The sequence below is a fragment of the Myotis daubentonii genome, chromosome 4, assembly GCF_963259705.1.
Source record: "Myotis daubentonii chromosome 4, mMyoDau2.1, whole genome shotgun sequence".
NCBI classification, from domain to species: Eukaryota; Metazoa; Chordata; class Mammalia; order Chiroptera; family Vespertilionidae; genus Myotis; species Myotis daubentonii.
In genome coordinates this window covers 17108055-17121055 of record NC_081843.1, presented here as the reverse complement: position 1 = coordinate 17121055, position 13001 = coordinate 17108055, and the positions used below count along the sequence as shown (strand labels likewise).

The 13001-nt window shown below is 55.1% G+C and overlaps 1 protein-coding gene across 2 annotated transcripts in view; it reads left to right on the top strand.

The window, feature by feature from the left end:
- The first annotated feature begins 3698 nt into the window (after positions 1-3698).
- The window catches only part of PPL (periplakin), a 47567-nt gene continuing 38264 nt past the window's right edge, over positions 3699-13001 (top strand). For both annotated transcript variants that reach the window (XM_059693040.1, XM_059693039.1), the window contains exon 1: positions 3699-3925. In XM_059693040.1, coding sequence (XP_059549023.1) covers positions 3864-3925 — 62 coding nt within the window. In that variant the 5' untranslated portion in view covers positions 3699-3863. The remainder of the gene's footprint in view (positions 3926-13001) is intronic.

Here is a 13001-nt window from a genome sequence, read left to right as displayed (position 1 = left end):
CTGGAGGCAAGTTCCTTGGTGCTCTCCAGGCCCTGTCCTATCCTCAGACCCTGGAAGGAATTCACAGCGGGACCAAGGGAATTGCTCAAGCCCTTAGCTGCCCAGTGAGGAACTCCCTGCCTAAGGGGGGTGGGGGGGTGGGCGGGGTTTGAGAGAGGAGCCAGGCAGAGCCAAGTTCACAGGGGCAATGACAGGGTTAGATTTGGTAAGATCTGTTAAAGGCTCCCCACCTGAGAAGATTGGGAGGGGGGAGGAGCTTCAGGCAAGATCCCTGGCTCCTGGCTTCTCACAGAGGACTTGCCAAAAGTTCACATTCCTGGGCCCCTCCCCACGCTCCCCTGTCAGGAGCTCAAAGACCTGGAATCTGCATTTTTACAAACTGCCCTGAGGATCCTGATGCACACCTTCAGAGCCATTGCATCTTGCAGGGCCTTTATCCCTTTTAGGTTCTCAGACCTTTCTGAAACGTTAACTTAAGGGTCGTCAATTTAAAAAAAAATTATTAGTATGTATCTTCTCCCCGCCCCCAAGAGAAAGGCCCTTTGCTGTTTTTTGGTTTTTCCCTTTTCTCATCAATGCAGCAGAGCCAGGCAGCCAAGGCTGGAGAGTGTTAGTCTGTTGAATGAGTGAATTAATGAACCTATTGAGAGTGATAGACTCTCCCCCAGGAAAATGCACATATGGACACACATTTTAAAATCAAGTGTAGGGGGACTCAGAGACCCCCCTTAAGCCCATCCAGAGATGCCCCCTTAAGAATAAGGTTTTTGCCCCTGGCTGGGTAATTCAGTTGGTTAGAGTGTCATCTCCAACACCAAGGTTTCAGGTTCAATCCCAGGTCAGGGCACATACAACAATCAATCAATGAATGCGTAAATAAATGGAACAATAAAAATTGATGTTTCACTCTCTCCTCCATCCTCTCTCTCTATATATAAAAGCCTAAGTGACCGAATGACCAAACAACCGGTTGCTATGACATGCACTGACCACCAGGGGGCAGACAACCAATGCAGGTCAGTGAACTCCCACAGCAGGAGCACCGCTCAGTGAGCTTATGAGCAGCTGTGGCAGGCTGAGTGGGCTGGGATGAATAGAGCGGCACAGGCTCCTCCCCAGCCGCCTGCTGCTTCGCGCACTACTACATCCCTCTGGGGATGTTGGACGGCCCGTTTTCATGGGGATCAGGTTGAAACTGGCAATTTGACATCCCCCAAAGGGTCCTGGATTTCGAGAGGGCGCAGGCCAGGCTGAGGGACCCCACATGCACCAGGCCTCTAGTCAAGAAATAACATAAAATAAAAAGAATAAGATTTCATAGGGTCTCTGTAACACTGAAAGGTCAGTTCTTTGGTGGCAGAAACAAGAGAAGGCCCAAAGGACACTAACTTTTCAAAAGCTGCTGGGTTTGGGCCAGGGTAAGCCCTTGGGAATCTGCCTTCCCACCAACCTCCTTATCTATCAGCACTAATAAAAGAGAAAAATGGTAATTGGCGTACGAGCTACCCTTTTCATTGGCTAATCAGGGCTATATGCAAATTAACTGCCAACTAAGATTGGCAGTTAACTGCCAACAAGATGGTGGTTAATTTGCATATGTAGGCACAATGCAGGGAGGCGAAAGGGAAAGCAGGAAGAAGCCCCCTGCCACTGACAGTGATTGGAAACCCCAGGGCCGCCTTTGCCCTGCCCCCCAGCCATGATTGGAGAATCAGACGCCTTTGCCACCCTGGCCAGTGATAGCAGGAAGTAGGGGTGGAGCCAGCGATGGGAGCTGGGCACGGTCGAAGCTGGCAGTCCCGGGAGCTAGGGGTCCCTTGCCTGGGCCTAAAGCGAAGCCCACGATCGTGGGGCCGCTACAGCTGCGGGTCCCCGCTGCCCGGGCCGGACGCCTCAGCCAGAGGGTCAGGCCTGGGCAAGGGGCCGATCCTGCGATTGGAGGGTGATGGGGGTCAACGCCTGAGGGCTCCCAGTATGTGAGAGGGGGCAGGCTGGGCTGAGGGACACTCCCCCCCGCCACCCAGTGCACGAATTTCGTGCACTGGGCCCCTAGTATATTATAAAAGCCTAAGGGACCGATCAACAGATCTCTATGATGCGCACTGACCACCAGGGGGCAGACGCTCAATGCAGCAGCTGCCCCCTGGTGGTCAGTGAGCTCCCACAGCCAACCTTCCACAGCCCCTCCCCCCACCCAACTGGCTGGCCCAATGACCTCAATCAGGGCGGCCAACCTCCCGGGGCCCCTCCTCCTGCTGGCCAACCTCCTGTGGCCCCAATCGCCCTGATCGCTGTCCAGGCCGAGGGACCCCACTTGTGCACAAATTCGTACATCTGGCTTCTAGTTTTATCAATAAAAAACACGTGGGGAGCCTGGCTGGCATGGCTCAGTGCTTGAGCGTTGACCTATGATCCAGGAGGTCATGGTTTGATTCTGGTCAGGGCATATGCCTGGGTTGCGGGCTTGATCCCCAGTGTAGGGCATGCGGTCGGCAGCTGATCAATGATTCTCTCTCATCATGGATGTTTCTGTCTCCCTCCCTTCCTCTCTGAAATATATATGTATACACACGTGAGGAAGGGACTGGTCTGAGGACTCTGGATACCCAGTGTGGGTTCCTGCCTCTCTCCCCTGCAGACCTCTTTGCTCCATCTAAGCCCTAATGGCCCTTTGGCCAAAATTTATTTTGCTGCCGTTTGGAATCTCCCCTGGAGACTGTGCGCTCCTCCTTCCCAGCTGGGGTCAGAGCCCCCCAGTGCTCTCCAGAGTGGCCCTGAACCCTCCCAGCTGTCCGGCTCCTTCGGGTTCACGGCTGGACTGGGTTTACTATCTGTCCAGCTGCAGCCTGCAGTGCACAGTGTAACCGGGCACATGCTGGCAGCATTGTGCAATGTGGCTATTCTGAACCAGAATCCAGCAGCTTTTATGACCAGCTATGAAGTAGTCTGTCCTGCCAGGGCCTGGAGTTATCAAGTTTCAAAGGATTTTTTGTCCGCCGGAGATGGCACGGTGATAATGATGGCAGCGCTTCCTGCGCGCTCGGGCCAGGCACTGTGCTAAGTGCTTTGTGTGAATTATCTACAAGAATCTCTTCAAAACCCGTTGGGAGGGGGTGGTTATCACCGTTCGACAAATGAGGAAACTGAGGCTGGGAGCGCTAAGAAGCCTCGCCGAGGAGTCAGCTGACCATCTGTGGCTGCAGGATCTGAACGCCGGCGGCGCACTTCAGAGCCCCTTTTTCTCAATTTCCACCGACACTGCTACCACCTGCGTGTAATTCACTAGCTATCGAGGGCACAGGGCCCAGACTGGTCTTCACCACACCTGCCTGGAGGACCCACCTAGGTGTTAGCCAACAAGAGAGGCAGCCGAGAGCCAGGTGAAAGCCCTCAGCCAGGGGCCACGCCAGGCCCGGGAGTGAGGGTGGGGCTGAGAATGTTTAGGAAAGCGGTCTGAGCGCCCCCGCCCGCCTGCTTAGCGTGGGGGGCAGGGGGGCGGTGTCCGGAAAAGACCCCGTGTCCCCACCCCCAGCCCAGGCCAGGAGCCCCACTCCCTCCTGCCCGGCCCAGAGCGCGCGCCCGACGCGTCGGGAAGTCCCGCCCGTCCGATGGCCCCTCCTTCGGGAAGGTAAGCACCACCTTCCCGGGAGCGGCCGGGAGAGCCCTGGGTCTGCGGGCGCCCCGCCCCTCGCGAGTAGTGACCCGGCGCCCCAGCAGCGCCTCACTCGGGCTCCCGCGCAGTAGCCGGTTCACCTGCGCCCGCTGCCGCCCCTCGGTGCGCGCAGGGTCCCCCCGCCGCCCAGTACCCAGGCCCGCGCCGCCGCCCGCTGCCCGCCCGCCCGCCCGCGCACCCCAGCGCCACCATGCATTCGCTCTTCAAGAAGAGAAACAAAGGCAAATACAGCCCCAAGGTGCAGACCCGGAGGTGAGGAGGCGCCCGCACACCGCTCCCACACGCCCTCGCGGAGCCGCGCGCTGCGGGGCGGGGGGCTGAGGCTGCAGGGAGCCCAGGAAGCACGGTCCTGGGAGGCCGGAGGGCGGGGACTGAGCCCGGAGTGCGCGACTCTCTGGAACGTGCGGCCCGCGGGCCACCCTAGAGCTGGGAATTCCGGCGGCAGTGAGGGATGGGCTGGGCGTCCTGGGGAAAACACTGGATCTGGCACGGGAGAGTTCCAGGAGCCCAGAGAACACAGACTTAGCGCCTGGAAGGCGGGAGCTGAGCTGGAGGTGTAGGCGACCTCGGTCTCCCAGGGTCGCCCTGGCGCCGGAAGCACCGCCCGGGTGGGGAGTGGTGTGTCCAGAGACGCTACACCCCAGGCCGGGTGGACGGGACCTAGGAAACGCTGTCTAGGGGCGCACGGGGGCGGGTAAACTGAGCTAGGATGTGGGAGGGGGCGTTCCCCTCCCTTGGACAGAGCGCAGGTGCTCCTGGCGTGGGGAAGCCTAGAGGTGGGGGTGCCACCCTGCGCTCGGTGGATGTGGGGTTTATGGGGGGTGGGCACAGGCTGAAACACCTCCTGTTCCTGCTCCCCGGCGGCAGCCGAGCTGGGGTCTGCGCTGCGGCTGGGCGGTGTCCGGACCTCCTTCTGGCCGCACCCTCACCCCCCCCCCCCCAACAGCCCCGAAACTGGCGGCGTCTCTGAGCCCCGAGTTCCCAGGGCGGGTTGGGAAGGGAATGACATGTCTTGATGTGTTTGCGTTGAGACGGCAGCCCACGTCCGTTTTGATAAGCCTAATGTATTCACTTAATAACCGGTTTAAGGGAGCCTCGTGGAGATGCTGAGATTGAGGGAGGGGGGCGGGACTTCAGTCTGTCTAGTCCGCGCTGAAGGGAAAATGGGGGTGGGGTTCCCATTTAGGAGAAATTACTAAATTTCTCCCACAAGGGGCTCCAGGCAGGTGGGGCACTCAGGATTGCACAGCCCACCTGCCTGGGTATCCTCCCCGAGGTGCACTCACCGTGAGCCCCGCAACCCTCCTTGACCCTGAGCTGCTCCTAACTCCCTCCCAGGCCCCAGATGAAGGCAAGAAAACGCTGGCCAGGGCCCCCACCCTGCCCCTGTGGTCCAGCCCAGGCAGACCTGTTTGACAAGTGCTGTGGGGCCTGGGTGCTGGCGCAGGGCGTGTGGGCACAGCCCTTTCAGAAACTGCACTGCCCAGTGATCCCACCCTCACCCCCCCACCCCTCCGTTGGTCTGTTTCAAGCTCAGACGCATTTCTTTCCCTCCCCTCGGAGGCTCCCCCCAACCCGGCCCCTTTGGTCTTTCACAATCCCAGAGATGGGGCAGGGCCCTGCACACTGTTCCTCTGTGCCTGGGTCCAGCTGGCTCTCCAACTCAGCTGGGGTCCTGTCCAGTCCCTGAGCTGTTCTCTCGAACATTGCACAATTGCATGCTCTGTGCCAGCCACAGAGGACTGTGCTGTTCTCCCTCCATTAAGACTCAGGCCCCTCCAGTCCTTCACACCAGGAGATGGGCCAGGCCTCGCCCGGCATCCAGTCCCCCGAGGCCTGGGCTTGGACCTAACAAACGGTTATAATAAATCCAGACAAACTGAGAGGGACTTGGCCTTTCCGGCAGACGTAGGAAGAAAGCATTCCCATCCTTTATAGCTGTGGGGACTCTGAGGGCCTGGGGTGGCAAGGACACTGGGTGCTGCCCCTCTCCAGACTCCTAGCCCAAGGCAGCCACTCTCTGCCCTTGGCTGACTGACCTGACTGATCTGAGATCTCAGCTTAGAGGTGTCTTTCTCCAGAAAGCTTTCTTGGTTCTCTCCCCAGGAGGGAGTGAAAGACTTCCTTTGAGCTCCCATGGCCTTGCACAGTCGCAGCCCTGAGGAGGTGCCAGGTGCTTCTCCAAGTGGTCTCACCAGCCCAGTGTGCCCCTCTGCCCTTTCCTCTCCATGGGGTCAAGTTCATGGGCTGGATTATGGGGTGGGGGGCAGCCTCTTGCCCCATTCTCTCAACAAGAATCTTTTGAGCATTAACCAGTGCTTAAGCCTGTACTTGTAGCTCTAAGATGTGGTCATAAGTCATGGGGCACAGGTCCCCAAGTTATTCTTTCACCCTGAGTTTCTGGGGGTCTTCTCCATTGCCAGTGAGATTCAGCATGGCATGGTGGGTAGGAGCTTTGGCCCTGGGCAGGATGTCTCGCTTCTGATTATGGCTTTGCCACTTCTGCTGTGGGCAAGTGAGGGGACCTCTCTGAGCCTCAAATGTCTCATCTGCAAAGCAGGAATGGTGCTAATATCTCCTACATGGGGTTCCTGTGAGGAGCAAATGTGACAACAAAGAGAATGCCTCTAGCACAGTGGTCGGCAAACTCATTAGTCAACAGAGCCAAATATCAACAGTACAACGATTGAAATTTCTTTTGAGAGCCAAATTTTTTAAACTTAAACTATATAAGTAGGTACATTGTTATTAACTTAATTGGGGTACTCCTAAGGCTTAGGAAGAGCCACACTCAAGGGGCCAAAGAGCCACATGTGGCTTGTGAGCTGCAGTTTGCCGACCACGGCTCTAGCACATCAGAGGTGCCCGGAGAGTGGGTAGCATCACTGCCCCAGCTGAGGGGACCCAGGAGCCGGGAGTTGTGACCTTCACATCCAGGCAGTCACAGCTTTGAGCTGCATAAGTGCGAACTAGCGAACAGAGTGCCTCCACGGAGAAAACTGCACCTCCCTGTTTGTCAGCCTTTCAGCAGCTGAAACTGGGGAGGGCTGGGACAGGGTGTGAACAGCTCTGCTGCTCCTGTCACCCAGGTTCCTAATGACAGGTGTGGGACCTGATGTTCACACCTGAGCTAATGACAGGGTCAGGGCTGACGGTGCAGGTCACCAAGGACTAGGAGGGTCAGGAGGGGATCTGCTCTCCTCTTCCTGCTCTGTGGCTGAGTTCAGCCCTGAGCAGCCCTTACCCTAGCTGTACAATCTGGGGCGAGCTGCTGTGCCACTGTGTTCTCACCTACAGAATGGGCACAAGCAGAGTGCCTTCCTGGTGATTTGGCTAGCACGAGGGTCAAATGAAATAGTTTAGGAAAGAGTTAAGAATTATAGGAGGCCTCGATCCATGGCGGCTATAATGAGCATAATTATTGAACAAATGCACTTACTGTGTGCCTGAACTGGTCAGGATACGCAATGCACAGCTCCGGGGATGCCATTCCTGGGGTGGGGCGTGGGGGGATGTGAAGGAAACATTCACAATCTCCCTGCACTTGATTGATGGAGCTATGCTAATTACAACTATGGTTACAGGACTGGGTTTCAGTGTGAGGGGAGGGGGCAAGCAAGGGCTTTTGTCCCCAGCAGGACATAGAACTGGGCAGTGTTTTAGCCTAGTGGCTGTAGTGCTCCCTAACTGGTCTGAAGTGAGCACTGTTAGAGACCTCAGAGATCATGGAGGGCTTTCTGGGGAAGGTGTCTAACCTTTTGTGGGGAAGAGTGGAGGGGTGAAGATCCAGCTCCAGAATTAGACTGAATTCTGCCTGTTTGATTTTGGCAAAGACATTTGACCTTGCTGAGCCTCCATTTTCCCATCTGTAAAATGGGACTAATCTTGCGCTTCCACCCAGACCTGGGTCCCAGCAAGCGCCCTGCAGCCTGGCCTGGTCTCCTGACATCACAGGTTGCTGCGAGAATGGCTCAGTCCTAATGGCGGAGGTGGGGCGGGGGGGGGGGGGCGGGTCGGGTGTGGGGGGGGGACCTGTATGGGAGGTAGGGCCCAAGGCTTTGTAGGCTGGTGAAAAGGACATGTAACCTCCCAGAAGCCGGCTGGGGTATCCTGAGCCTCTTGGTGGTTAAGAGCAGATAATTTGATGGCCGGGTGTGAGTTCAAGCCCCTCCTGAGCTGTGGGAGCTTGGGCGAGCTTGGCAGGACACTTAACATCTCTGAGTCTCAGTTTTCTCATCTGTGAAATGGGAGTGATGATAGCAGCCCTTTAGCTGGTGAAGTCAAATGTGCGTGATAGGCCCAGCCCCAGGCCTGGCTCAGTGAATGCTCAGTAAACCATAGCAGCCAATGTTAGTGATCACACACGGCTGTTAAGAGTAAGGATCGGGCCTAACCGGTTTGGCTCAGTGGATAGAGCGTCGGCCTGTGGACTGAAGGGTCCCGGGTTTGATTCCGGTCAGGGGCATGTACCTTGGTTGCAGGCACGTCCCCAGTGGGAAGTGTGCAGGAGGCAACTGATCGCTGTTTCTCTCTCATCGATGTTTCTAACTCTCTATTCATCTCCCTTCCTCTCTGTAAAAATCAATAAAATAAAAACTAAAAAAAAGAGGGTTGGCCTTTGTGCCCAAATGAAATCTGCTAGTTAAAAAAAAAAAGAGAGTAAGGATTGGGCTAAGCCCACAGTTACAAGGCAGCCGGTCTCCTTCCAACTGTGGAGGCTGCAGCCTGGGTGGGGCATGGGGTCAGCTGACTCTCATCCCTCCACCCAAACATTCACATGGACCCTCACACCCGCCTTCAGCAGACACATGGAGAGACACACATGCACACACTTATTAGGAACAGCTGGAAAGCCTGAACGATTTGACAGGGAGGCTTTCCCTGTCAGTAAAGCCTGCCTCCCGCCATATGGGTGATTGGACTGCAGTGATCCGACCAGCCATCTCTCAAGCACCTACTGTGTGCCTGGCATGGCCATGGATGTTACTGCATCCCATCCTAACACTGTGCCTGCCATTAGTGCTGGTGTCCCATTTCACAGAGGGTGACACTGAGGCCAAGAGTAAAGGCATTCACCTTGGGTTCACAGCTGACAATCGCTGATGCTGGGGACTCGGGGGCCGCTGAGTAAGGAAACTAGGTCTCCCCACCAGGACCTGGGGCTGGTGGCAGCTGACCAGGCACTGCCCTGGGCCTGTCATTTGGCTTTTGTATTCGCTGACTCCGCCCAGCAATCTTTTCCTTCTCTGGTCTTTCTCTGGCTTTGCCCTCACTTGCCCAGTCCTTCTCTTGGCAGAGGGAATGAGACCTGATAAATTAGATTAAACCTATAAGGATGGCTGTTACTGATGGCATTTCAGGCATTGTCGGGGGCAATTATCTGGGGACAGGGAGTTTGGGGAGAGGGAGTGGCTTAGCTCAAGTCCTGTCACTGAGGCCACGCCCTGAGGAGGGGGAGGGGCATCAGGAGGGCCCTGAGGGGTTTGGGGAGAAGCTGCCTTAGAGCATTTCCAAGGTTCCTTGTCAAGAGAGGAGGATCCAGGATTCCCATCTTGCCACTGGCACCTGCATCCTCCCAACCTGCCTGCCCCGGCCTGTCCCAGAGATAGAGCTGGAAGAGGGAAATCGCCTCTGGGCTTTGCTCTCTGCTTTTGGTTGGTCTTCTGTGTGAGGGCCTCCTGGGCCTGGGCAGGGAGGCCCCTGGAGCGGCCTGCAGCCTGATCCCTGACCTTTCCCCCACTTCTCCCTGCCTCCAGAGGTAGCAGCCCAGGCTGGGCCACCAGCCCCTCTTGCCTGGGCACTGTAGTAGCCTTTTCATAATTCCTGCTTCCATCCCAGCACCCTGTCACTTCTCCCCCTGGCACCCAGGGAGCTCTTTGTGAGACGCAAGTCTGTCCCCCTGTAGCTCTAACCCCTGCCCCAGGCTTCCCTTTGCCCTCAGGCCCTGGGAGCTGCCCTGCACAACATGAATGCGGACCATTTCCCCCTCACCTTTCCACACTGTGTCCAGCTACTGGGCCTTTGCCTTCGCTGTTCCCCTGCCTGGAATGCTCCTCCCACCCATCTTCACTTCCTTGCTTGTCTTCCTCTTCCATGGTTCTTCACTGTTCCTCGGGAAAGCCCTGCCTAACCTCTCTGCGGGGGCAGACTCGCCTTCTCTATTGCCTCACCATCTCCTGTGTGACTCTCATCTCAGCAGCCATTGGACTCTGGTAGCCAAATGGGGATGAATGTGTATCTCCCCAGAGACTGGCTGGTGCAGTCCACGTGTTGAGTGAATGAATGAGGATGAGCTAAGATTCTCTCCCGCTTAAAACATCTCACAGGAACAAACACACTGGTTCATGTACACACACACACACACACACACACACACACGAAGAAGATGGGGCTGGGTTTCATCTGTAGACAGAAATTTGAGGCCCAGAGCAGAGTGCCCACTGCCCCCTGCCCCCATCCAGTCACCTCTGTGAGTTTAGCAAACCGATGGCAGCAACAATACAGGGTGAGAAGTTAAGATAGTGGCGGCAAAAGGGCCCTGAGCCAGCCTGGTGAGCTTCTGGAGGAGGGGGCTTCTCGGAAGAGAAAGCACTGAGGACGAGACTGTTAGGTGCATCCACCTGCTGTTTTAAACCTGCAATGGTAGTGTGTTGCAAAACTAAAGCAAGGTGGTGGAGGGTGCAAAGAGTATGTTGTGTACATTTAAAAAATATATATATTTTTATTGATTTCAGAGAGGAAGCGAGAGATAGAAACATCAATGATGAGAGAGAATCATTGATTGGCTGCCTCCTGCACGCCCCCCACTGGGGATCGAGCCCACAACCCAGGCATATGCCCTTGACCAGAATTGTCCCAGGACCCTTAAGTCCGCAGGCGGACGCTCTATCCACTGAGCCAAACCAGCCAGGGCTGTTATGTACATTTTAAAAAAACATACATGCGACACAATTCCGTACAATGTTTCAAGATGCAGACATAGATACGTATTGAAAATGTGAAACAGGCTTAGGAAGAAAGCAGCAGCTCCAAATTACCGCCACCCTCAAGGAGGGGCCTCAGGGAGCATGAACAATAGCATTTTCTTTCTTTTTAAACAAAATCTGAAGCACATCTGGAACATCAGCTACATTGTGGTAGGATTCTTTTCAGGACTTTCTGCATGTTCGAGTTAGGTCATGGGTTTTCAAGTTTTTTCAAGTCAGGGGTGGGACGGTCAGGGAGAGCTGGCAGAGGACACAGCGTGGGCGAGAGCCAGGAGGGGAGCCCAGCGCCCTGCATCTCAGCGTCCAGTCGATAGGAAGAGGAAGGATCTGGGGCAGGAGGAGGAAGTGGCCTCAGGATGGTAAGGTGCCCAGGCATGGGGAGCAAGAATGGAGGTCTAGCAGGGAGGTTCTGGATGCGGCGTCCGGGAATGGGGCGGTGAATTTGGAGAGGTGTGAACATACAAGAGTCTCTGAGGTTGAGTCCTAGCTTGGGACAACTGTCCTAACTTATAATTGTTGTCTTTCCTAGACAATGCTACCCTCATCTCTTTTCCAGGCGAGGCTCAGAGTTCCAATGTTCTGCCCAAGGACTCTCAGCTGCGCTGACCTGGGCATTCTGAGCTGGGAGCAGGCAAGCCAGCTGGCAGGGGCCACAGCTGGCCGCTGGTCCTGCTTTTCCTGGACGGAGGGATTTTGTCAGGTCTTGTGAGATAAACGCACACAGTGCAGTGGCTGACCCCAGAAGGCTGCAGAGCTGCAGGAAACAGTCGTGTGCAGAATTCTTTGTTGTCCCAGATGCCTGGGCTCAGATTTCAGACTCGCACCTTTTAAGGTTTTCTCCATCCAGGGTAGGGGGTCTTTGGTTCCAATTGAAGGTTGAGGAAGGATTCTGAGTCTGTGCCACCAAGAGCAGAGAGGACTCCAGTCCTGTTGTTCCAGAAGAAGAGCTTGACTCTTCCCACCTATGAGATGGGCAACTAACTCCCCATGTTACTGAGGGGGAAGCTGAGGCTGATGGGCAGGGATGGGGGACAAGGTGGGTAGAGTAGGAAAAACCTGGGTTTGGGAGCCAAGAACCCACCTTCCAGGTCCAGCTGTGTCACTTGTCAGCTGTGCCACGACCATATTCCTACCCCTCTCTGGGTTTTGTTTCTTTCTTTTTTTTAAATCCTCACCTGAAGATATGTGTGTGTTTTTTTAAAATATATATTTATTGATTTCAGAGAGGAAGAGACAGATACAAACATCAACGATGAGAGAAAATCATTGATTGGCTGCCTTCTGCATGCGCCTACTGGGGATCAAGCCTGTAACCTGGGCATGTGCCCTTGACAGGGAATCGATCCTGGGACCCTTCAGTCCAAAGGCCAACGCTCTATCCACTGAGCCAAACCGGCCAGGGCTGAAGATATGTTTTTAGAGAAAGGAGAGAGAGAAACATCAATAAGTTGCCTCCTATACACACCCCAACAGGGGCTCAAACCCATGGGCTAGGTATGTGCCCTTATTGGGAATCAAACCCACAGCCTTTTGGTGTACAGGATGATGCCCCAACCTGCTGAGCCACTGGCCAGGGATGGGTTTTGTTCTTCATCACTGGAGTACATGCTTCATGAAGGCAGAGACTTTGCATGCTGTGTGGTTGCTCTCAAACCCCCAGAATAGTACGTAGCACATGGTAGGTGCTCAGTAAACAGTGGTGGAAGGTTTGTTTTGAATTGGGGAATTGGTGGTATGTGGGATTGTGGAGAGGACTGGAGATGATGTGTGTAAAGCATCAAGCACATAGTAGCTGCTTAATAAATGGAGACCCGTACTCCTTGTCCAGTGGTCTTAAATCAGGAATGCTATCCTGACACATCCGGGGGTGCCGAGATCAGCTTGAGCTCTGTTTAAACCTTGCAAAAATCTTCAAGACATGCCCTGGTGTTACAAAAAACAGCTTGAATTTCTGTGTGTGTCTGTAACAAGAGTCCAAAGCACATGCCTGTCACAGCCAGAGGTGGTGAGGCCTTCCCTACGCAGAAGCAGACTAGGCCATGAAGCAGCCATAGTTACTACACCAACAACCCTCTCAGCCTTACTTCCCCAGGACTAATAGCTGGGTGTGGAGAAATGACTGCCTAATTACCATAGAAGTTTCTGGTAAGGAGAGTATCAGTCAATTGACCAATCAATCTGGTACAAGACTTTCTTCCTGTAGAGATCGAGGACTCTTCCTCAGTCTGCTCCCTCTAGTCCTGTAACACATTGCTGTGGGTTGTTTTCTCATTCCCACCCTGGTTGCACATTAGAATCATCTGAGGAGCTTTAAAAAGCAATGGCCAGGCCCTGTTGAAGAC